Source organism: Cajanus cajan, chromosome 9 (genome assembly GCF_000230855.2).
Source record: "Cajanus cajan strain Asha chromosome 9, NIPB_CcT2T_4, whole genome shotgun sequence".
In the NCBI taxonomy this organism is placed as follows: Eukaryota; Viridiplantae; Streptophyta; class Magnoliopsida; order Fabales; family Fabaceae; genus Cajanus; species Cajanus cajan.
The window spans coordinates 25,211,590-25,239,193 of NC_138525.1; the positions used below are offsets into that span (position 1 = coordinate 25,211,590).

The 27,604-nt window shown below is 29.6% G+C and overlaps 1 protein-coding gene across 1 annotated transcript; it reads left to right on the forward strand.

Moving 5' to 3' along the window:
• Positions 1 to 10,338: 10,338 nt before the first annotated feature.
• On the forward strand, positions 10,339 to 13,118 carry LOC109818996 (putative indole-3-pyruvate monooxygenase YUCCA4). The gene is made up of 4 exons (XM_020384561.3): positions 10,339 to 11,103; positions 11,728 to 11,976; positions 12,095 to 12,217; positions 12,750 to 13,118. Exons 1-4 carry the CDS (start codon positions 10,468 to 10,470, stop codon positions 12,972 to 12,974), a joined length of 1,233 nt encoding a protein of 410 aa, XP_020240150.1. The 5' UTR covers positions 10,339 to 10,467; the 3' UTR covers positions 12,975 to 13,118.
• The last annotated feature ends 14,486 nt before the right edge of the window (positions 13,119 to 27,604 follow it).

A 27,604-nucleotide genomic window follows, 5' to 3' on the forward strand; every position in this document is an offset into this window, starting at 1 on the left:
TTCTCGTTGCACACTAACTTTGCTTGTTGTTATTCCCACTTTGTTACTCTACTTGATAAGTAATTTGATTTATCAAAGATAAGGAGTATTAATTGAAGCATTTAATGCATCAATAGATACTTCCTCTCTCTCTAGATCAGACGAATGAGTAAGACAAAATAGTTCTATAAATCAAACTCAAGAAGTTGCAATCATCTCTTTAAAAGTTATTATATAAGAAGTTCTCGAACTCAAGAGAATAATGTATGTGAGACATAGAAATTTTTGTAGATACAATATACAACTCACAAAAAATCTTCTTCAAGAGTTTTCTTGTACTTAAACATTTTTATTGTAATCACGTTTAAAAGAGATGACAATATTGCAACCTTGTAATACCTTCATAGGGTAGAGCCTGAAGTGGTTTGACTGTAAAAAAATACATGGGGCTAAGACTAGAGAGACTTGTTTGTAAAAAGAATATTTGAGTATTGACTTGAAGAGGTCAGTTAAAGAACACTTGTTTTTGCTAGAAATGACTTGGTAAAAGAATACTTGTAACTTTGTTGAAAGTTAGTAGAACTCACCCTGGTTGGATTAAGAACCAGACATAGCCTCAGTAATTGAGGTGAACTAGTATAAAGTATGCGAGTTTTTTATATACATTAATTAACCCTCCTTATTAGGATGACAAAAATACCTGCACCCGCGATTATTTGCGGGTAAAATTCGTTACGGATAATAAAAGGATAGGCTAATTGGGTACTTGCAGATAATGGAGATAGATAATTTTTTATCCGTTTATAAATGGGGTGGAGGCGGGTATAACGATATTCATATCCGCGGGTACCCGTTTAATAATATTTCTTAAATATCCTAATTATCCTTGTACCACATAACCCTAAAACTACACTCTCTCGTCTTATTTTATTTCCATAGAATTATGTTTAATGTAATTTGATTAATTTTTTAGTTTTGATTGGACCAATAAGATTTATATATTTTAAGTTGTTTACTGTCGTTTGGAATTATGAGATTAAATTATTGTAGCTTTGTGATATGAGACTTTCACTTACTTGTGTGAGATTGATGTATTTTAAGTTATTGATTATCTTGCATTTTTATTATTATTTTAACAAAATTAATGTTAAATAAAAGTTCAAAATCAACATTGAATTTTTATTTTTAATATTTCAATGACATTAAATATAAACTTAAAATTATTTGTAATATAATTTTTTAATTTTAAAAAAAATTATAAATATCCATGGATATCCGTGGATATTCAAGAAAATCATGGATATCCGCAGGGATATGGGATGAGTATGGGGCCAATTTTCATTCAGCGGGGCAGGGATGGGTTTACTGTTACCCGCCTCCATAGGGCCCCATTGTCATCCCTACTCCTTATAGTGTTTATCTTTTCTTCACATATGTGCTCTATATCTATTTTATATATAAAAAAAATTGAAAAGAAAAACATTCATTGTTTTTATATATATTTATTTAAAATATAAAAATTTTAAAAAATAAAATAATAAAAGTTACATAGTAATCAAATAGTGAATAATTTGTTATTAATGAGTGGGTGGAGTCAATTTAATTACAAAGATAAAAATGTTTTAAAAATTGTGTATATATAAAAAAAGAGTATATAACTTTTATATATTGTGATAAATATAATTTGAATATGAATTATGTGATAAAAATAATATTAAAAACATTGTAACAAAATATTGTCACTGTTTTTCTCATCGTCCTTGTTTTTATTATTATAGTAAAGAAATAACTTTGATATTAATAAGTATTTTTATTTTAAAATATTAAATATTCAATCTTGAATATATAATATAGTTTAAATTATATCTTTAGACTTTATTTTATTTTTTAGATTTGTTTTACTCATGTATTTTTTAAAATTTTTATTTTGATCATTTATATCTTAAATTTAGATTGATCTAGTCATTTAGAAACAATGATCTTTTTCAATTTTATGACACAATTTTGAATGAATTTTTAACTGATTTAAGATGCAAAATTTATAACATTAAAATAGACATTTGAATATGAAAAGGAGTATAAACATAATGAAAATAGTGTGAAAAATATATTCCTATATGTAACTAAAAAATATTATGAAATTAGATTTTCTAAATTTTTTTTTACTTTTTGAAGTTATTTTTATGCCATTTTTACCATAATTATAACACTTATTGTTTTAAACTTCAATTGAATTAAATAGTTTCATGTAAGTGAACCTAATGAAACAAATTTTAAATCTTGAATTAATCACAAAAAGAATTTAAAATTGTATATCAAAATAAATATTTTAAAATATAAAAGACCAAAATAAATATAAAAAAAATATGATAAAGGGCCTAAAATATGATTTAACTATTGATATAATACATAACAAAACATATTTTATATTAATAATACAACTATAAAAAAAATATCAAAATATTTGTTAAGTAGTCAATTTTTCTTAAAACAAATATATTGTATTTTGATTATTTTTCTTCGTTAAAATATGTTACCTTTTATTGAAAGAATACTTAATCTAAAAACTAAAACAAAAAGAGAATAAAATTATTAAAAAAAAATATTTCTATTTTTGTTAGTATAGGAAAATCAAAATATTATTTTGAGAAATAGAAATTTTGTTAATGATAGATATAGGTTCTCTTCTGACAATCTTAAAGATAATTCTGCACATTAACTTTACACAGAGAGAATATTATTTAAGAATATTAAACTTCAAGTAATTAAATAGAAAGTCTCACACAAATCATTAATTTAATTTAATGGATTTTGTTATTGACTGTAATAATGTTTTTTTATGAGTAATGGTGATATTATTTGTGAGGTTTATGATATATACATCTCTATTTTTTATAAGTATATTTCTTTTTTTTTCAAAAAAATAATTAAATTTTTAAAATATTTTTAAGTTTTATAATTTATATTTTTTTTTAATTTTACATTCTAATATTTAATTTAGTACTTTTTTTTCTCTCTCTTTTTTTCTTGCAGACACTTCCTTCACTTATTTTTTCAGTTTTAATATGTACGCTCTTACTTTTCCTCCACCTTTATCTATTTTAGTAAGTAATTTTAATTATTTTAGTTTTACATTATTCTCTTTCTCCTCCTCTTTTAGTTTTTTCACTACTATCTTCTCCCTCTCTGCTTTTAGTTTTCACACACTCAAAATATATAACTAGTTTTCAACAACATTATAGGCGAGTGTGACTTTCTCAATAATTTTAAAGGTGTTGAGTCAAATATACATTTTTTCTTTGAGCATTTTATCTCTATAAAACACAACATTAAATAATTTTAGTGTTTCAGAAAGTACTTTTTGAAATATTAAAATTAATGTTACCGAAAACATGAAATTGAGTTTTTAACATACTTCTAGAAAGTACTTTCCGAAACACTAAATTTATTGTTACGAAAAGTACTTTTTGAAAGTGTTATTTAACATAATTTCAAAAAGTTCTTTCCAAAATAGTAAATTTAGTGTTCTAGAAAATACTTTTCTAGAATTATGTACAACAAAATATTTTTGGAAAGTACTATCTGAATATTAACTTTACTATTTCGGTTACTTCTGAAAAATACTTTTCAAAATACTAAATTTAAAAATAATTTATGGAAATATGTAAAAAAACACAATTATGGGAAAGTTCTTTCCCGAATACTAATTTCACTATCTCGTATAGTACCCCGAATAGTGAAAATGTCTTTTTCATAACACTAAATTTAATGTTAAAATTTTTTTAGGGTGAAAAGAAAGAAAGTGTTGGAAGAAAAAAAAATGTATTTAATTTGGTAGAAATTGTCAAGTAAGCCACACGCATCTACAATATTGTCGCTTACTATTTCTATGGTTCAGGTGCATATGGAAAAGTAAAAGAGGTGAGAGAAAAAGAAAGTAATTTAAAAACCAAGAGAACTAAAAATGTCTACTAAAATAGATGGAAAATTAGAGAAAAACAAGAAGATACATGTGAAAACTGAAAGAGAGAAGAAAAGAAATGTGTGAGAAAGAAGAAAAAAATAATAAATTGAAAGTTAAAAGTGTAAAATTAAAAAATTAATATTTTAAATTTTTTTTTCAAAATATAATGGAAGTGTACTTAAAAAAAAGTGTATATATCATGAGCATATTTGTGATGGCTATAATAAATAATAGCAAGAATAGTAGAACAATTATGTAATAATGTAAGTTAGAAACTGCAATTTTAAAAAATAGAGTTTGGTATTGAAAATTGATTAATTTTATACTTATATAATTACTCCATAGAATTTGAGTACAATACGAAAGATTTTATTTAAATTCAAATCTTGTTAACATTGGATTTATTTAAATAAATAAATTTATGCTAAATTAATATTTATTATTATGATTGTTGTTATTATTAATAATTTTTATTGTTAATGTTACTTTCATTTAATCTAATTATCAGAATCTTATCTATAGTTATATTTATTTTGATGTTATTAACATTGTTATTGACATAAATGGGATATATATATATATATATATATATATATATATATATATATATATATATATATATATATATAAAATTATGTTATGATGTAAAATATTCATCAATGGATAAAATTATATTAAATCTTAAATAAAAAATTTAGATTTTATCTATTTAAAATTTGATAAAATCTATTTAATAAAAATGTTATATTAGATTTTAAAAAATCTATTTATTATAAAATATTAGGTTTAAACTTATAAAAATTTTTTATTAAACATAATAGATCAAAAAATATATATATATATATATATAATAACATAAAAATCAATATTTTACATTGTTAAAAATATTAATTAAATAAATAAATTTATTATACAAAAGTCAAATTATTAATATGATTTATATCTCCATTGACACATTTTACATTTTTTGTTTGTACAAAATAAAAAATCAAAAATTGAAATTCTTATAACTATTTCATTGCTTTTTCTTCATCTTCATGACTGAGTATTTAGAATATCTCAAATGAATATTTAAATACTTATTTATAAAAAAAAAATTAATCAAATTGTCTTCTTTCAACATAATTTGTGCAAGAGTGTGTATTATTATACATATGTATACATGAGTTATCTTTTTAATGTTACTTTTTTTTATTTTTTTTAAATATAAATTTTAATAACAATAAAGTAAGTTATTTCTTTATCATATAAATTAAAAAAAAAAAGTCATAGGCATATTTAAAAATTGATTTGTTAACTTATTTTAAATTAAATTTATTAACCTATTTAATATTGTTAATGTAAAATAAGTATTTAAACAGGCTAATAAGTCATGCCAAATCTTTAAAAAGAAGTCAAACCTAACTTATAAAAAAGTCTAGATAGTATGTAAGACTTAAACTTTAATATTATAGAATAAATTTGATTTATATATTTAAAGTATAATTTAACTTAATCTAATCTATTATCATCCCTATCAATAATTAATCTCCACTAAATAACTTTACAGTTAGTGAAATTTATATTATTAATTATATCTTTTCATCAACAATACTCAAATTCAAAATTTTACTTCAAGAAATTGTATCTAGTTTCACACAAAAATAATAAATTATCATATCTACACCTTGTTTTTTCTTTATATATGATTTTTTTGTTTGTTTGATCTAACTGGCTCAATTTGACCGACATAATAAAGTTTTAAAAAAATTATTAGGTTGAGTTAATAATGGATCAAATTGTTTGGTTATTGATGAAATAAGAATAGTTATATATGTTTGAAATTTTTCCATCAATCTCAATACAATCTAACTATTGTTTTTTCCATAAAGATAAGAAAGATCATAAAAATAATCGCAATGAAGATTGAACTTAGGTCCTTATACTGCTAACTACTTTAATCTCTTCCCATCCAACTACTATAGACTAACTCCAATGGTTACAATCTATCCATATTCAAATGCATAAAAAAATAACTTATATTTATTTATGGGTATTTATCTCTTAATTTCTTTTACCCAAACCTAAACCTTAAAATATAGACTTGTGTATATCTCTATTTTTTTTTTACCAAACCTAAAATAACCTATTATTACTGTTGACTACAGATATTAAAATTAAAATTAAAAAATAATTCAACTTAAAATCATAATTTTACCTGTACTGTAATTCTTTACCAAAAAGTAGCAAATTTGTAGCAATTTTAATTCTAAACATAATAAAATTGAAATAAAATTTTAAATTATAATTTCAATATCATTGTCAAATTAAACTAATAGAATTCATGACGTCACATTGTGTTATATACATTCGTGAAATAGGTGAATGGAAAAAACAAGAGTTCGGTCCATAAATTTAAAAATAAACACATGTTTAATAACAGATTTATTTCAAACAAATAACTATTTTTTAATATTAATTTAAAAAGCTTTAATGGAAATTTTTTATAATATCAAAATAAAAATAAGCTAAACATATACCAAATCTTTAACTTTTTGGCTAAAATTTTCGAAAGCAGTAAATTACTAAAAGTCTGAATCAAGAAAAAAAAAATTACTAAAAGCTAACTTTTGTTTCTTTCTTTTGTCGTGAGAGAGTTTGAATGTTTTAACCTTTTAAATGCATTAATGGAACACGGAAGAAAACAAAAATATTTTGTTGGATTTAGCTCCAAAAGCTTCTTTTTAGATTCGTCTTTAATAATATACAGAGAAGCTTGTAAAGTTTTATTCTTATCTATAAAAAAAATGTCATATATAATCTTATTTATAGAAAAATATTAATAATATAAAAGATAGTGTTTTTTTTTAATATATAACCATAATCGAACTTGTAAATACACGAAGTTACTTCTATGTTTGTCTATTTTATATTGAAAATATAACTGTGGAGTTTTCTATGTGTTTTTTGTTTTATTTTCTACTTAGTTTTTTTTAAGAACTCCAATCAAAATTATAATTTATAGTATTAATTTTTTATACAATTTTTTAACACGTCATAAAGTAAATTCAATTATTCTTAAAGAATAGTATTAAAAGTATAAAAAAGAATTACATGAAAATTTTATCCATTTTGTATAGTGAATTTTAATTTGATTAGTATTTCACATTTATTATATAAATATACGTAGATTTATTAAATATAAATATAAACATGAATTTGTTGTGTTTGATATACAAATTGCATGAAAACAGTAAAATATACTTTCAAAAAGAAAAGGGAAAGGGTTGAGAATCTTTAGATCAGAGAATATTAAGAGAATCTTTAATTATTTTTTTACAAACTTATATTAAGAGAGATAAAAAACATTAAAAATATAATCTTAATTAAATAAAAAATATTTTAATGATGGTGACATTAAATATAAACACTTCATTATTGTTAAAAATATATTGAATTATGAATTATATTTAATTTTTGCCTTTTTATTTAAAAAAACTAGCTTAATTTTATAATTTTTAATAAATTGCAATCAATAATAAAGTGTGTTTTTATGGAAAGTAATAAGAGATTTGTTGTTAGTACTTAGTACTCTACTCATCTATTACTAGATCTCTTAGTCCCTAGGAAAATTCTAGTAGGTTCCAAATTAAGTACATAGTTAAGAATAATTCTAAAATTAAAATTAAAAGAAATTTAATATAATTATAGTTAATAAATATATCAAAATTTACTAATACGTTTAACTAATACCTATTACTAAACCATTATAATTGGTTTGGTAGTAAAGATGTGCTTGATACATATTAAGTTTAAGTTTTATTATTTTCATTATAATAAATAGATAAAAGAAAAAGGTGTGCTTGATATATATTAAGGTACATGAAAAGTAAAATAACACATTATAAATATTTTATTTACTCAATAATTTTTAGTTATGTTCATAGTTTGTTGAATAAAGATTAATACAAGACAAAATAATGTTAAATTTCTTACAAAATTCTTTTTTAGTGTTAATTATCATAATTATTTGTTATTTTTTAATAGGAACAATGATAATAAAAATTGTGACAACGATAATAACATTAATGATAATGATAATGGTAGTTGAGTCAATAATAACGACGATAAGAATAAAGTAAGAGTTAATCACCTATATACTATCAGTGTAAAAAAAATTTATACAGTCAACCAATCATATATTTTAATAGTATTTTTTTTTAATTTTAATTTGATTAAATAAACAAATGACATGACACTATTAAAAAAGATGATTGGTTGCCAGTGTAAAAAAACTTTACACTGATAGTGTATAAGTGATTAACTCATAAAATAATGGAAGTAAGTAATGACAATAAAGATAATGAAATGTAAATGATAATGATCAACAACGACGATAATAATAAAAGTTAAGGTGGTATTATTATAAAATTATCATAATGAATATTTTATATTTTGGACAAAAAATTATTTCATGATTTATTAAGTAATAAAAAATAAAACTTTTATTATGTCTTACTTTTTTGTTTTCTTGTTCCAAATCATCTTTTTATAAATCAATCATAAAATAACTATATTTATCACTAACCATAATATTAGTATTCAGACCTAAGTCTATTTCATACCCAAAATGATATTTTAAATTTTGAACAATTTAATTAAGAGAAACATTGTTTTAATCATATGTTGTCATATGCTAATTAAAGCATCTCAAAGAGAACAAAAATGGGACGGTTGTCGCACAAAGAAAGTCTCCACGGTGTTTCCCAGCATGCAGCAACTTTGTGTTGTGAGTAGTACATTGCAATAGCAATAGTACATTGCAATAGCAATAGCAATAGCATCTCCATCGCCACACATCACTACCTTCTTCTTTCTTTCTTACTTTCTTTCTCTATCTCTGTGCACTTTTTCCTTAGACCCCACCCCACCACTTTACAATGTGCCATTTTGGAACCTTCAATCCCTCCAACATCTTCCTTCTCACCCTCCAACTTTTGGAAACAGTCATACAAATCACTAACCCAAATTCCATAACACATTTGCTAGTAATAATATATTTTCAAAACTAAATGAATTAACATTGTTCTATACTACTGACAATAACACTATTAAACTCTATTTTAATCTATACATAAGCATACACGCTATTACTATACTATTTTGTACTTTGAGCAGTCATATAAGCAAGCACACTTACCAAAGAAACAATATTTTTAATTTCACCTCAGTTAAAGCACAATTTTTCTTTCAAATTACAGTTATTGGAAACGGGTGGGACGATAGTCCTAGATACAATACAAGTTGTTGTTGTAAATTGAAAAAGAAATTAATAAAAATAAAATAAATTAAAGGGGGCCACAGAGAACCTACAGAGTCCTGACAAAGCGTGACAAAGTTAATAAACAAGACAAAAAAAATCGAATGTGTGAGTGGCTGAGTCATTCCGATAAAACCAAAAATAAATTCAAAAAATAAAACAGCACACTTACATATTACATCACAATCACATTAGCATGCAGTTAACATCAATGTATTTATACATCACTCATTTTCCGTTTTTGTTTTTCTTCTCACACACCCTTCAGAACACAGCCTCGAGAGAAAGAGAATCAAATCCTTTCCTTAACCTTCACGCCTCAATAACACCACCATGGCCACAAACCCATCTCAAAAAATTAAAAGAATAAAAACTAGGAAATAAGCTAAGACACTCTTTTAACACTCTCTTTAACATTCTTTTGATAATTTTTTTTTACTATTAATTGAAAATAACAAATTTTATTACTAAATCAAGAGAAATACACGTTAAATAAGAAGAATCTATAAAATTCCCTATTTCCCATACATTTTAACAAGAGTTATAGAGAAACTATGATAACATACCTCTTATTATTACCTTTAGTATGCTTATTATAGAATCCAAATTTTTAAATTTGTGAATCAATAAAACTCAATCTATTACATTTCAAACACTAATATTTTTTAAAAATACTCTTATTAAATACTTATTTTGAGTGCAACATTTAAATGGAGTGAATTTTTTTTTTTTTTTTTAGGTTTGTCACTGAAGTATCCACCGTCAATAGCAGTGACTAATCTCTTCGCTACATTGGAAGTACCTTAAAGGGTGGGATAGCTGACTCCAAGATTTAATGCGACTGCATACACAAGTCAGGATTTTAATCCCTGACCTTGCTTAAGCGTGGATCAACCCCTACTGCTGAACCACATGCTTAGGATTAAATGGAGTGAATTTAATTTGTCTCTTAAAAACAAAAAAAGTCTCATAATTTTTGTTATTGAAATGCAACACTTTGTGAACTGTTTCATTATTTGAAAAGAAATAAAAACTCAAGACTTTTTTAAAAAAATTTATATAAAAACCTTTGGTCTCTCTCTCTCTCTTCCATGCATTAAAATCTTTTTTTGACACTTCACGCAACACTCTTTAAAAGCCCTTAAGAAACCGAGGTTTGGCTCCACTTTTCAGTTCCCACTTTATCCAACCTTTTGTAGTTGCTCCAACTTTTTTCTTTTCCTACATGGGTTCCCAAGAAAAAGAGCATCATGTTAATGTTGTTCGTGTTCATGTTGAGGGTCCTATAATCGTAGGTGCTGGTCCTTCTGGCCTAGCCGTGGCCGCGTGTCTATCAGAGCACAAAGTCCCTTTCGTGATTCTCGAGCGTAGCAACTGCATAGCCTCTCTTTGGCAACACAAAACCTACGACCGTCTCAAACTCCACCTCCCAAAGCACTTCTGCGAGCTTCCCCTCAAGGGCTTCCCCAACACTTTCCCAAAGTACCCCTCTAAGTACCAGTTCATATCCTACATGGAGTCCTACGCCAACCACTTCAACATTCACCCCAAGTTCAACCAAGGGGTTCAGAGTGCTCACTTTGATAAAGGGTCCAAGCTTTGGATCGTTAGGACCCTTGAGTTTGAGTATGTTTCCCACTGGCTTGTGGTGGCCACTGGCGAAAATGCTGAGCCTTTGGTCCCTAGAATTCCTGGCTTGGCCCTCTTTCGTGGGCCCATTGCTCACACCAGTGTCTACAAGTCTGGCTCTGGCTACACAAACCAAAGGGTCTTGGTCATTGGCTGTGGCAATTCAGGCATGGAAGTTAGCTTGGACCTTTGTAGACACAATGCCACTCCTTACATGGTTGCAAGAAACACAGTAAGTTCACCCTCACTTGTTTCTCATTTCGTTAGGAATATCTCACCCTATAAACTTATAAGATGAATACTATCCATACACTTGTACATACACATGGAGTGTTTGAATACTATCCATACATTTGGATAGGATATATTATAAATTTGTATCTAAATAGGTAATATTAGTGACGTGGGATATTTAGTAAATCAGTTTTGACAGAAAATAGTAAAAGAGAATGCTTCTTCAAGTTGACTTATGCAACTCAGCTTTTGAAAAAGTTGGTTGAGAGAAAGTTAAAAAGAGAGAATTTTTATGGACTAAATTTAGTTTATGAATGAAAAGTGGACTTTTTTCTTGCGTCACTGACATCATTATGATAAAGAGAATGTAGAGTAATAACACATTTAGATAAAGTTTGTGTTTTTTGTGGTGGTGTAAGTGAAAAGCAAGGTAAAATCGGGTTTTTGTTCACGGGGTAAGGCATAAAGGGTGGTTTGTAGTGTTAATCATGAGTGTGTAAACTGTTCAGGGCTGAAATTGACGTCATTTATGTTTTTTTCCCATTTGGGTAACTAATGATCAAACTTGGGGGGTGTATACTTTTTTGCTCACTGTGTTGCACGATTTTAATGTTGATGCAAGGTACATGTGCTTCCTAGGGAGATGTTTGGCTTCTCAACATTTGGCATAGCCATGGCTCTCTTTAAGTGGCTTCCGATCAAGTTAGTGGACAAGATCCTCTTGCTTGCAACAAACGTCATTTTGGGCAACACAAATCACTACGGCATCAAGAGGCCCAAAACCGGCCCAATAGAGCTCAAACTCGTCACAGGGAAAACCCCTGTCCTTGATGTGGGTCAACTTGCACAAATAAAATGTGGCAACATTAAGGTATGTGTATGTGTATGATGTATGGTTTGGTTTAATCAAGGGAAAATTAAGGAACCCCATTTTGTTTTTCCAAGAGTATTGTGTTTGTGGCACTTCAATTTTGCTATTTGTTGTGAAGGTGATGGAGGGTGTGAAGGAGATAACAAGAAATGGTGCCAAATTTATGGATGGACAAGAAAGAGAATTCGATGCTATAATCTTGGCAACAGGGTACAAGAGCAACGTGCCTACTTGGCTTAAGGTTAGAATTGAGTCTGTTGTGTTGCGTTTTTTGCTCTATCTTATTATCAACCACTTATGACATGTCACTATCTACACTTTGGGACACATGCAGAGAGAAGAAACCTACAAATGTTTTCTTTTCTTCATATTCCAAAGGGAAAGAATGAAATCAGTTTCGGGTCTGTGTTGGGTTGGGTTTAATTAATTTTTGTGTCGTGCATAGTATATTTACTTCTTTCGAATTAAAGTGTAAAAAAAAAATAAAAATAAAAACTCTGGTTTCATAGTGACGTTTTGTGATGTGTAACGATCATGAGGTAATATCTCGTTAGCAACTTGTACAAGTAGTCACATCTAATTAGTAAACTGTGCCACCTTTTGGGTAAATTCCCTTTGCTTCAAATTAATTGTTAATCAAATCAAATCAAACCAAATCTCTTTTTGCTTTGCATCAAGTTTAATATTATTCTAAGATCACAAACTTCAATGTTAATTCTCTTGTGATGATGATCATGTATGAATGGAAGCATAATTTGTTTTTCCTAATTCAGGGGTGTGATTTTTTCACCGAAGATGGAATGCCCAAAACGCCCTTTCCTCATGGGTGGAAGGGAGAGGAGGGATTGTATACGGTGGGGTTCACGAGAAGAGGTCTTCAAGGAACGTCGTGTGATGCCATCAAGATCGCACAAGACATAGCGGAACAGTGGAGAACTGTAGAGGATCCAAGTCATTGCAATTCACATATCATCCTAGACCTTAACTTACCCCAATAAGATGTGCAAGTTTTTATTTGTTAACTAAGGAGAAAAAAAACAAGAAGGGAGAATTGGAAAAGGAGAAAAGAATACGGAATTAGGGCATATTGGGCTAGTTTTTTTTTTTTTTTTTTTTTTTTTTTTTTTTTTTTTTTTTAGTTTTTACCACTCTTTTCCTTGGTTTTCTGTGCATGTACATGCAATTTTGTATCTTAGGAGCATACGCTTTTCTAACTACTCAAGTTTTACTAGCTTTGTACAAAAACAGTTTCATAAATGGAATGGTACCTTGGTTCAAGCAAAGTGCAGCTGTATAAAAAGAAGAAGAAGAAGAAATAATACTATATTCCTTATAGTTTAACTTGTATCCGTTGTGAATGCAAAAGTTACCATTTTATATTATTGTATATTTAATTTGATTCATATTATTTTATATATTAATTATTTTTTACTAAATTATCTTTAATTAATATATTTTTCTAATTTAGTGAAATATATTATAAATATTTTAAAAAATATGTACTCAAATTAGTTAGGAGAGCAATATTAACATAAATAAGAGTATTGATTAGGAGAGAAAAATGGATATAAGGTAATTTTGAAAAATTTATAAAAATGGAATAAATTTATTGTTAAAATTTATATTATTTATTTTTCTTAATTTTTATAATTTAAATATTTGAGTTTATATGTAGGAATGAATGTAGTATTAAATTATTAATTAGTTAGAAATTATATTCGGTATGATTTTCAAAGTTGTTATTAAAGTTGATAAATTAAGGCTCAATTATATTTTTATCCTCTATTTATGAAAATGTTTGATTTGATCATATATCTTTAATATTTGGATCAATTTTGTCATTTTAAAATAATATTTATTTTCAATTTTGTGGCAAAATTTTGAATCAATTTTTTAGTAATTCAAAACATGAAACTTGTAACACAGTAAGTTATGATAGTGTTATATTACTCCTAGTTGTTTTATACTCTTGAGTGAGTTGTTAATTAGCGTTGAAAGGCTTAGGGGCATGAGAATCCCTTATGTGCTTCAATGGTGTTGAGAAGGAATCTCTAGGTAGAGATCCAGTCCGACCCTGAAAGGTAAAGTATATAAGATTTTTGATTGAATACAGTCTCAAACACATTTCTCTCAGAAGTACAGAGAGTGGATTCTAGAGAGAAGGTCATTAGTTCATGAGCTCTTTTTCTCTCAATCTTCTCTTTTTCTTCCAATCCTTTTCTAAACTATGTTATTGTGATTCTTTTCTACCTCAGACCCAAGCAATCTAAGTTAAGTGAAGCTAGAAATTTATGTGTGATGATGCATTGATGATTGGAAAACCATTTCTGAGTTGTATGTAGTGTGGAATCTCATTGTGTGCGGCTGTGATGATAAAATCGAATAGGGAAGCATGTTGGAAAAATGGTTTTTGAGTTGTTGGTTATAATTATTGATTCTTTGCAAAATCTTGTTTGTATGTCAAATTTGAGTACGTTTTTGAGTTGATTGTGATGTATATATACTTGTTATTTTATGTTGCATGTGTTGGTACCTTGTTAGATTTCAGGTTGTGGCTCAAAATCAAGTTCTGCATACGTAGAATTCTGATGTCGCATCGGATGTAACTTTAAGGCATTGGGCACTGTTCTAACTTAAGGCTCTCTATCTGGATTATGTCGGGTGTAGGATTGGTGGCACTGAGTGTGGGGAGAGAGACTTGTCTCAGGTTGGAACAACATCGAGCTTGGGAATCTTGAGAGCTCTTTGACTTGGTGATGTTGGGTCCAAAATTGAGTGACACCTAGTGTGGTCCATCCATTTTTCTTTGATTTAGCAACCCACTAAATCAAAGATCATTTACTATAATATTGTTTACAAACACCATACACACACAATATTACAAGAATGCAAACATACATCAATCTTACACTACAAGACTGAAAACATACACAAATTTCTGTATTCCACAAAAATTACTTGAGAAATCCCACTCAAGATTTCAAGATCTTTTATTGAGACACCCTATCTCAAGAGATACACCATATAAAACAAAAATACAGGTTAAAAGATCAGAAATACATCACCTAATTTGTGTAGATATTGATCTTTTACAATTGAATTCACTTCTTAAATTTCTTCATTCAAGAACACATGTTCAATCTTTGCACTTCTTAGTATTTCAAAAAATGTTTCTTTGATCAGCCTTTGATTCTTGTTTCTAAAAGTAATCTTTTCTCTAATGTTGTTGTTCAAAAAGGTTCTGTTTTAATTTCATAAAAGATAGGTATTTAAAGTGCAAGACATAATTCAGTTATAAAGAGTCATAACGCAAGTAATTTGTTACTTGATATGGTAATTGATTACCAATTCATCAGAAAACTAAATTTTGAACATAAACTACTAAAGTAATCGATTATAAGATATGGTAATCGATTATCCTAAGCTTTTTAAGACCTAAAATTGTGTTTCACTCTATGGTAATCGATAATCTCATGTGGTAATCGATTATCCCAATGAAAATCTTGATTTTTTTGCCTTGTTTCAAGCAAGAGATTTTATTTTAATCTATTACCAACTCTGGTAATCTGTTACCACAGAAAGCACTTGAAAATCTTTTTCCAGTAACAGACTTGGTAATCTATTACCCTGGATGGTAATTTATTAATAATGTTACCTTGAAAACTCATTTGAATCAAGTCATATTTCTATGTTTAAACACTTAGTAATAAATTACCTTTTCATGATAATTTATTACTTTATGTTTATACATGGAAATACTAAAAAAAAATCAATTTCTTGACTTCTTAAAAGCTTGATTAGTTATTGAATTAAACATTCATTATCATCATCAAACATAAACAAACACACACATATGCCTATATCTATTACAACCAATACAATATCCTTTTTCATAGGCTTAAGCAACATCTATATAATACATCATCAAAACTAAAACAATTTTCAAGAGTCTTCAAGATGTCCTATCATCTCTAATAATCTCCATCATCTTAACAATCTCTGTCTTTTTGGTTTTAATGAGCCAAATATCTAATTAAGATAAATGATATATCTTGAATAGATGCCTTGTGTTTACTTGATGATCTATCTGCAAAACTCATGTAGAAAAACTTCCAATACAAACAAGTTAAGTAACATATTAAACTCATAAATGTTGTGCTTAATCATTCATTCACAACATATTAAACTCATAAATGTTGTGCTTAACCATTCATTCAAATCATTCATTCACATATAAGCTCATTCATTCACTCACATATAAGCTCATTCTTTTCTCCCCCTATTTGGCTTAACCAAACCAAAATTAATATAGAGAAATAAGATTTTCAATTTATAAAACATAAAACATATATAAAATTGAATCCAAATAGAACCACATATAATTATAAAACATATCCATGACGTGAATTGTTCAAAGTGTACGATATTAAAAATATTACACCCTAGTGAATTGTCCATAAATTAAAAATAACAAAATGCCAAATGAATAATGCAGTGCCTATTCGTGTGGGTCATCATCAGGGTATGGAATATTCATAGCATCCAGGCGCTCAAAGATAGACTCAAAACAAGCCTTGAGGTCACTGTAGTCACGCCTTTGAGTTTCCCTAATATCATCCAGCTTAGCTAGCACTAATAATTCAAATCCAGATAATGGTTTTGCTTCCTCAAGTCCAGCTTCACGTTCAGGTTTAGCTTCTAATGGTTCTTCTATGTTTTCTTGAGTTACTTCATCCTTAGCTTTCCATCTTCCAACAATCTTCATTAGTTTCATCATCTTGAGAGCACGATCCTTCACATCATGAGTTTCCCTTGTTGCTTCTCTTGTTTCACTTAGTAGAGGTACATTGTAATGAACAAGAACCTTGCTAATGAATAGAGCATAAGGAAATTTGTATTCCATAAGCCTTTTAGTCTCCAGCATTGTGTCTTCCAAAACATAAATTCAGTTGACTTTGATTTCATTTTTTAGGGCAGTCATGAGAATCATGTCGTCTTCACTGATTTGAGCATGATTGCTCCCCCTAGCAGCCAAAACCCATGAAATGCAATAGCTGCCTATCTTCTATGAATAAACCACCAACATTATATGTGACCTTCTTACTATTCCTTCTCTTTGCAGCCTTGTCTACTTCCCAAGTAGAAACATCCCTTAGCATGCTTTCAAAGAAAACATCTTTGTTAATCTCAAGACCTTTTTCTTTCAGATTAGCAAAATTAGCAACAATACTAGTATTTTTCAGTCTAACCACCTCATCATAAACATCTTCAGTCAAAGTAATGGTTATACCATTAACTTCATAAACCAAAACACAATCATCATTCTTATGTAGATTGTTGTAAAATACACGGACTAAGTCTGGATAGCAGAGTCCATTCATATTGATAAACTTATCTAGACCCTGAGTAGATAGCAAATTCTAAAAATTAAAACCTTATTTTCTCAGCCAAGAGGAGTAAAATACCTTTGGAGGAATGAGGTCTTTGCAAGCAAATGACCCGTTGAAAGTTTCCTCTTGAGTCTTAGTTGAAAACCAGTGGTGTGGAGGGTGTCCCTCAGATTATGCTGGAGAAGGTTCTATTCTCTTCCTTTTTGCAGAGGATTCTCCTTGAGTTAGTTTGGAAGGTTGTGGGTAATCACAGTTCGCTCTGTGATTCACTCTTGGGCCTCTCCCAAGATCTTCTATTGTTGATTGAAGAATACAAAAGAGAGGAATTTAGATTTTAGAGAGATTGAGGTTAGGGTTTAAGAGTGAGAATGTGAGAGAAATGGTTTGGAAGTGAAAGGTTACGTTTTTATAAGTTTATTGGAAGTTAGAAGGTTTAGAAATAAGGGGTTTTTTTAACAGTTACGTCACAGATAATCGATTATCACCTGAGGTAATCAATTATCTCGATAGAGTATGAGGGATTTTGGTTTCCTGGGTGCAAGGTAATCGATTACTATATGTGGTAATCGATTATCTCAAAGTACATGTAACTGAGAAATCTATCTATTACTAGGGTAATCGATTATCTAGTGCAATAATCGATTAACACGATGAAGTAAGACCATTTACACCGATTTTCTCAATGGTAATCGGTTAACCTGTGTGGTAATCGATTATTACATAGAAATGATTATTTTCTAGTGTAATTGTGTGATCCTAAGTATGAACAATCAAATCTCATGCATTTCAATCAAACATATATGGTTTGCATACAAGATTCACATAATTATCAAACACACAAGTACATATATTGAGATTAGGCAAGATTATACTTACTAATGATAACAAGATTTGTTTTATGCTTGTAAAACCTTTCCTTTGGTAGTGGCTTCATGAATATATCAGCTAATTGATTCTTCGAATCAATAAACTCAATATTACGATCACCTTTCTCCACATGATCTCTTATAAAATGACGTTGGACTTCAATATGCTTTGTCCTAGAATGCATAATTGGATTCTTTGAGATGTTGATAGCACTTGTGTTGTCACATTTCAGTGGAATGTGATCTAGCTTCAATCCAAAGTCTTGAAGTTGATGCTTGATCCATATTAATTGTGTACAACAACTTCCAGCTGCTATATATTCCGCTTCAACAGTAGAAAGTGCTACACAAGCCTATTTCTTGCTATGCCAAGATACAACACACTCTCCAAATATATGACATGTATCACTAGTGTTTTTTCTATCTAACTTGTAACTTTCAAAGTCAAAGTCAGAAAATCCAATTAAGGAAAGAGATGTATCGTTAGGATACCACAATCCTACACTGAGAGTTCCTTTGAGACACTTTATAATTTTTTTCACAGCTTTCGAGTGTGATTCCTTAGGTGCAAATTGGAATCTAGCACATACACACATGTTGAACATTATATCCGGTCTACTTGCTGTGAGATATAAGATTGATCCAATGATTCCTCTATATCTTGTTTCTTCTACTTCCTACAACATCATTATCTATATAACAGTTAGTGGACATAGGGATGTTTGAAATTCTACAATTCCCCATGTTAAACTTCTTTAGTAGTTTTTTTTCTATATTTGGTTTGATGCAGAAAAATTCCCTTCTTCATTTGTTTGACTTGTAGTCCTAAGAAGAAACTGAGTTCTCCCATCATCGACATATCAAACTCACCTTGCATACTTGAGACAAATTCCTCATAAAGAGATGTGTTAGTTGATCCAAAAATTATGTCATCTACATAAACTTGAACTAACAAAATATCTTTTGAGGCTCTATTTATGAAAGAAGTTTTTTCAACATTGCCTCTATGAAAGTCATGAGACAAGAGAAACTTGCTAAACCTTTCATACCATTGCCTAGGAGCTTGTTTAAGCCCATACAATGTTTTCTTAAGCTTGTGTACATGTTTAGTCAGTTTGCAATCAATAAAACCAGGGGGTTGGGATACATACACTTCTTCATCTATAAAGCCATTTAAAAATGCACTTTTGACATCCATTTGATATAATTTGAAATCATAAACACATGCAAATGCAAGCAAAAGCCTTACAGCTTCTAGTCTAGTTACTGGTGCATAGGTTTCATCATAATCTATTCCTTCTTGTTGATTATAACCTTTAGCAACTACTCTAGCTTTATTTCTTATTATTACACCATCCTCATTTAGTTTATTTTTAAACACCCATTTAGTTCCTATGACATTCATATCTTTATTAGAGGGAACTAAGTCCCATACATTATTTCTCTTAAATTGGTTCAACTTATCATGCATAGCCATTAACCAAAATTCATCTTTTAAAGCATGTTCAACACATCATGGTTCAATTTGAGAGACATATGCCATATCATCACAGAAAAGATTAAGAGAATGTCTAGTAGAGACTCCCTTATCTATATCACCTATGATGTTGTCTAGAGATAGATCTATTGGTTTCTTCCATTCTTTGGGTAGAGGAGTTCCAGCAGTTGATGTAAGTTGATGTTGTTGCTTTTTGCTTTGCTCTTCTTGTTGTGTATTGCTATTACCTGTCTCATCCTTATCATTTAGCAAACTTCCCTTCTTGAGAGGGTTGGTTTCATCAAATTTAACATGAATTGATTCTTCTATAACTAAAAATCTCTTGTTAAAGATCCTATATGCCTTACTAGTTGCAAAGTATCCAATAAAGACACCTTCATCAGCCTTGGCATCAAACTTTCCAAGAGTTTCTTTTCCATTATTTAGAATAAAACACTTGCAGCCAAATACTTTAAAATGTGAACTGTTAGGCTTTCTATCTTAATAAAGCTCATATATATTTTTCTTTAAAAGGGGTCTTATCAGGATTCTATTTAGAACGTAGCATGCAGTATTTACTGCATCGACCAAAAAATATTTTGGTAAATCATTTTTATTTAACATAGCCCTTGCTAGCTTTACTAGAGATCTATTTTTCCCTTCTACAAATCCATTTTGTTGTGGAGTTCTAGGAGCAAAAAAATTGTGACTTATCCCATGTTTTTCACAATTTTTTTGAAAATTTTCATTTTCAAATCCTTTTCATTCTGAATTCTTTTTGCAAATTTTGAAGGTTTTGAAAGCATTGTCTTTATGAGATAGAAATGAAACCCATGTAAATCTAGAGAAGTCATCTATTATGACTAAGCCATATATGTTTCCACCTAAACTCATGGTTCTTGAGGGTCCAAACAGATCCATATGCAAAAGTTCAAGCGGTCTAGAAGTAGAAACAATTTTCTTATTTTTAAAAGATGTTCTAGATTACTTTCCCTTTTGACATGCATCGCATAGTCCTTCTTTTAAGAACTTGATTTTAGGTAGACCTTCAACTAGATTTTTAGAAGCAAGTCTATTTAGTTGATCTACATTTATATGAGCAATGTGTTTATGCCATAACCGTGTTAAGTCATCATTGGAGGAAAGCCATGCAATATTGGATGAATTATTGTCTAAGTCTAAGATGTATATGTTGTTAATCCTTTGACCAACAAACAATGTTTCATTGGTTGACTTATCACACAACAAACAACACTCATTATTGAAGGAGACATAGAAGTTTTATCACAAATATGGCTAATACTAAGTAAATTATATTTTAGACCTTCAACATATAGAACATCTTCAATAAGGGTATTAGAGGAGTTACCGACAGTACACGATCCTAGTATTTTGCCTTTTTTATTATCTCCATATGTCACGGTTCCACTTTCTCTTTCTTATAAGGATATAAACTTTCTTTTATCTCTTGTCATATGTCTTGAGCAACCACTATCCAAATACCACATTGTTTGCTTGGCTCTCAAGCACACCTACAATTAAGAGAATAACTTTATTTTGGTACCAAAAGGATCTTGGGTCCTTATATGTTAGTGCAAACATAATTCAGTTTCTTAATCCATACAAACTTTCCACTAGGAACACCAATTTTCCTTATCATGCATTTATACAGACTATGTCCAGGTTTCATGCAGTAATTACATGATATGTGAGAAGTTGTGGATTTGCTTTTAAGCTTTGATGCTTCATTTTTTCTTTTTCAAATAACATATAAGTTCTTGCATTCTAAACATGGCAATTTCAATTTCTCATTTTTTGATTTAAGAATGTGAATATCTTTTTCATGAAAAGAGATTTTCAATTCGATTTCTTTAAAGTTGCCTTTCAGTTCCCTATTTAGAGAGCTTAACTTTTTAGCTTCTTTATACAATTCACAAAAAGTACCATGTAATTGATCATATGAATATATGGAAGAGTTTGAATTACTTACCTCATGATCAACTTCATGATCACCCATGAGACATAGATTAGTTTTTTCTTCACTTTCTCTCTCACTAAAAGTTGTTGAGTCATTTTCTTCCCATGCTATGTAAGCCTTCTTTTTCTTTGATATGAACTTAGGTTTCTTTCCTCATGTCCTTGATTTTTTAGGCTGGGCAATCAACTTTCATGTGTCAACCTTTCTGAAGAATTTCTTTTGATTTGAGGATTTCCTTTGTTGTTCTCCCTTTTCATGAACTTTTGGAATTTCCTTACCATTAAATTCATTTCTTCTTGTTCAGATTTATCCTCATCGCTGCTATCTTCTTCTTCACTTGAAGAGTTTTCTAGTTTTAGCGCAAGATCCTTGACCTTTTTGTCTTTTAGCTCTTCTTCAGTCATTCTAGTCATGTCCAAATCATATTCTCTAAGTTTCCCAAATAACTTAGCACTTTTTATTTGATCCAGATTCTTATATTTTGTTATTGTAGTCCCCATAGGTTGCCATCTTCTATTTAGTAATTTCAAGACCTTGACATTTACTTCTTCTTCATCAAAGATCTTTCCTAAGCCTTTCAAGTGGTTGATAACATGAGTAAACCTTTTTTGCATGTCCATGATGGTTTATCCTTGTGTCATTTTGAAAGTCTCATATTCTTGGATGACAATATTCTTTCTAGCACATCTAACTTTAGGAGTTCCTTAATGTGACACTTGAATCAAGTCCCATGCTTCTTTAGCTGTTGTACAAGCTGAAATTCTAAAAAATTCATCAAAATTTAATGCAGAATGTATTATATTTAATGCCTTTGCATCATTCTCAACTCTTTAAATCTTATTTTGATCCCAGTTATCAAAAGGTTTCTCTATTTCTTTTTCATTTTCAATTTTAGTAGGAATTTTGTATTCAGTAATCACAGTTTGCCATATGCTTCTATGAATAGATTCCATAAAGTTTTTCATTCTTACTTTCCAAAAGAGGTAATTTTCACCACAAAAAGAGAGGAGGTAATTGATTACTAGCCATCTTAAGGAGTTTGTGGATCTAACTTGATTGACTATAAGTTCTAAGCTCTTGATACCAACTGTTGGTCCCTGTTTACTAGAATCTATAAGGGGGGTTGAATAGATTCTATCCTAAGATGATTCTAATTTCAAAATTTCTTGATCAAAACCTACCACGATAACCAACACTCAACCTTTACTCAATTTGAGTTAACAAATTACAGCAGAGTACAAGAAACAATACCAATATACCAAAATTTCAATGTTAACGCAACAAAACATTCACTTGTAATCAAGGTTGATTTTATATCACCAACTTCTTAACCATATTCAATTACAAGAATAATATTCAGAGTATGAGTAGTAATTGAAACAACATATCCTATAAATCTTTGAATTGTTTAATCAGATTCATAACAAGATTATTAAAGAGATAAGGGTAAGAAGATAAAGAACACAAAAATTTATACTAGTTCAGCCATCCACTTGGCCCACATCCAATTTTCTCTAATTTAGCACCCCACTAAATGAAAAATCATTCACTATAATATTTTTTACAAACACCATGCACACGCCATATTACAAGAATACAAGCATACATCAATCTTAACACTACAAGACTGAAAACACACACAAATTTCTATACCCCACATAAATTACTTGAGAAATCCCACTTAAGATTTTAAGATCTCTTATCAAGACACCCTATCTTAAGAGATACACCATACAAAATGAAAATACAGGTTAAAAGATCAGAAAGATATCACCTAATTTGTGTAGATATTTATCTTTCACAATTGAACTCACTTTTTGAATTTTTTCCTTCAAGAACACATGTTCAATCTTTGCACTTAGTATTTCAATAAGTATTTCTTTGATTAACCTTTGATTCTTGTTTTTGAAAGTATTAATTCAGTTATAAAGAGTCATAATGCAAGTAATCTGATACCTGATATGATAATTGATTACTAGTTCATCTGAAAATTGAATTTTTATCATAAACTACCAGGGTAATCGATTATGAGATATGGTAATCGATTATCCCTAACTTTTGAAGACCAAAATTGTGTTTCACTTTGTGGTAATCGATTATCTCATGTTGTAATCGATTATCCTGACGAAAATCTTGATTTTTCAACCTTGTTTAAAGCGAGAGTTTTTGTTTTAATCTATTACCAACTCTGGTAATCTGTTACCACAGAAAGCACTTGAAAATCCTTTTCTACTAAAAGACTTGGTAATCTATTAACACAAAGGATATTTGAATATCCTTTTTCCAGAAACAAACTTAATAATCTATTACCTTAAATGGTAATTTATTAACAATGTTACCCTGAAAACTCGTTTGAATCAAGTCATATTTCTATGTTTAAACACTTGGTAGTAAATTACCTTTTCATATTAATTTACTACTTTATGTTTATACATGGAAATACTAAAAAAAATCAATTTCTTGGCTTCTTAAAAGCTTGATTAGTTCTTGAATTAAGCATTCATCATCATCATCAAACATAAACAAACACACACATATGCCTATATCTATTACAACCAATACAATATCCTTTTGCATAGGCTTAAGCAACTTCTACACAATAAATCATTAAAACTAAAACAATCTCCAGGAGTCTTCAAGATGTCCTATCATCTCTAACAATCTCCATCATCTCAACAACTTTGGGCGTGGGTTGGATAACATCGGGCTTGGGCGAGGCAGAGAGTTCCTTGCTTAGATAGTGCTAGGATCAAAGTGAGTAGCGTCAGACGCTAGTTACTCGAGAAGAATATGATGTCTTAATTGATGAAATGTTGAATACTTATTGATTTTAGTGGTTAAATGAACAAATCATGAATGAGATGTAGAGAGGAAGTAGTATGTGATGATTGGATTGTGAGTCGTTAGTGGATAAACAAATATGAGTTGTGAGTTGTGTGCGTTAACAAAGTTGTATGTTGACTGTGTAGTTGTGCTGAATATAAGATGTGTTGTTGACATGTTTATTAATTAAAGAGTTGAATATGAGTAATGATGATTGAATTGTGAGATGAAAAGTTGTGTTTTGATTTTTTTGTTGTGTTGAATCTATAAAAAGTTGTCGTGTTATTAAGTCGTGTTGACCACTTAGAACTAGAGGAATGATTTTTGAAAATTGCATATCCCATATTGTGGATAGCATGTTGAGGTGCTTCGAGAGTTAAATTTGTTGAAAACCCTTCTTGAAAAATTGACCCTTGAAGTGAATACTGTGTTGTTTCTGATTTAGGACTTTGTTGGTACCATGTGTGGATAAGGTCAAGCCAAACGTGAATGAAGCGACCACGGTATAAGGGTCAGGTCAAACTATACTGATTATAAGTGACCAATTGAGTAAAGTATGAAGTTAGGTTCCTAAATGAGTATCGGAAGGGTGTAATATTTGGAAGGTAGTCAGTGGACTAATCCCATAGGAAGCTTAGTTAAGCTAGCTAATATCGTGGTAGGTCCATACCTAGTTAATCTACCCTAACAGTAGCATTAGACTTCCTTGCTTAAGTGACAACATCCGAAAAACTGAGTTGTTGTATTATGGATCTATATCTAGTTTGTTGTTGATCTAGTAAGTCAAAAAAGATCACCTTTTGTTGTCAGTTCGGTAGGGTGAAACCTGTTAAACTGCTCACTCTATATTGTAGGAGATATCCTAGTTGAAATGTGTGATGACACATATAATTGCTATGTTGATCTATGATGAAATATGATGCTATGTTGAAACTAAATTGTGATGCTAATCTTGTTAAGTCAGACGAAGTAATTTCCATTAAGGTTTTGAATGAGACAAATATAATACATGTTATTTTTGACAAGTGTGTTAGTGTTTCAGAAAAACATAAGTACACAAAAGTTGAAGAATATAGCATGAGCCTCTTCATACACTAGAACCAAAATAGAAGAAGGCATCAGACGGAAAGGCCAAAACAATTATTAGATAAGGCTAAATAAAGATTAAGACAAAAGTGGTTAAGCACTGGATGAAATCCGATACAAACCATAGACATAGAAGAAAGCTTCAAGCACCAAATGGAAAGATCAAATGAAGCCAAGCCTAGCACAAGAAGAAAATTGATCAAACATCAATACTAAGCATGATCCAAGTCAGATGAAAGTACAGACATCAGATGAAACCTAATGGTCTAGCACAAGAAGGAGAATGATCAAGCTCTAGACGGTACATCCCAAGTTAGACGAAAAGCCAACACAAGCATCAAATAAGGCCAAATCAGGAACAAGAAAAAAGTGGGTTAAGCACCAAATGAAGTCTGTACAAAACATTATACAATCAAAAGATATACAAAAACTCAAACACATACATGACGTATCATACTACCAGTCATAGGTCAACCAAGTATCAGACGATGGATAATCTAAGATGAATAAACATCCTAGACGGAATTAAAATTCTTCCATCTACACAACTGACCAGACGAAAGGAGAAGTCAAATTAGACGAAAGGAAAGGTCAAACAAGACGAAAGGAAAAGTCAAAGTCTATCTCTTAGATGGAGACTCAAAATTCCATACGCAGACGAAGAATATTGAAAAGCATCTGAAGTCCACTATTCACAACGAGAGATATCATATATCGTCTACACTCATAAGAAGAGCACACAAAGTCTTCTATATTATGAAAAGAAAGAAGAAAAATAAGCAAAGCATACAAAGAGGATCAGACGAAGCAAAGCCATATGATAGATGAAAAATGACATAAGCGCCAATGATGATAAATCAAATATCAGACGAAGGTGTGTGAAGGAAAACCTAGAGTGCTATATAAGAACTCAGACGAAGGCTGGTCAAAGAGCATAAGAAAGTCGACAACATATCAGATGAAGGACAACACAGACTAAAAAGTATTTCAGACGGAAACAAAGTCTGTCCATTCACAATGATTGACCAAACAATAAAAAGTAAAAGCATTAAGGACAAATGCTCAGAAGAATATCAAGACTTGAGATGCAAATGGACTACCAGACGTAGACGAAGACTGCCATGCAAGTATTTGAAGAATCAAGTCTCAAAGGACAAATCAAGCATCGTCTACAATCATATAAAAGCTCTCAACATGATCGCGTGATTAAAGGAAAAGATAAAGAAGAAGAAAAGCACGCCAAAAGTAAAAGCATGCATGTGTCAGAAAAAGTACATCCCTTTTTCAGATAAGGACAACGCTTTGCAGCTATGATGACCAAAAAAGGACAAAAAGTTCCTAGGTCTCAGTTAAAGTCATACACAACAACTAATAAATGAAGAATACTTCACGCAATGTCTATAAACAGGAAGCAACATTTAATGCAAGCTCTAATGCATTAAATGAGAAGATCGAACTTGTCATGAACGACTACATCCTGCTTCAACGGACACTTACAACGGGCAAATTTTACAAGACTATATATAGGTCATAACTTCAAACCTAGAAACGTTGGCGAAGAGTGATATCCAGCCCATGAAGCAATGAAACCAGACACAAAGCGTATACAGTCAAATGTACAAGTTTTTTATTTATCCTCTCTATGAGAGTAAACCAAACACTCAAACCAAATCATTTATCTATCATTTGTAAAGCTTGAAGAGGCTAGGAAAAGAATACTTGTAAAAGCCTAGAGAGACTTTTCAAAGAATACCCACTACGAGCTTGAAGAGGCTGAATAAAGAATACTAGCGCTAAGAGTGAAGTTAGCGGGCTAGGAGTGGTTGACAATCCTCACTGAGAACCTGAAGAGACTAAACAAAGAATATTAGTACTAATAGCCAACCAGGAATGGTTGATAATACTTGGGACCAGGAGTGGTCGAGAATACTCATTGAGAGCCTAAAGAGGCTAAATAAAGAATACTAGAGCTAATGAGTGAAGTTAGCCAACCAGGAGTGGTTGAGAA

Coding starts and splice junctions, on each gene's coding strand:
- LOC109818996 (XM_020384561.3), top strand. CDS start 10,468: ATGGGTTCCCAAGAAAAAGAGCATCATGTTAATGTTGTTCGTGTTCAT. Junction 11,977..12,094: donor TAAAATGTGGCAACATTAAG/GTATGTGTATGT, acceptor TTTGTTGTGAAG/GTGATGGAGGGTGTGAAGGA. Junction 12,218..12,749: donor ACGTGCCTACTTGGCTTAAG/GTTAGAATTGAG, acceptor TTCCTAATTCAG/GGGTGTGATTTTTTCACCGA.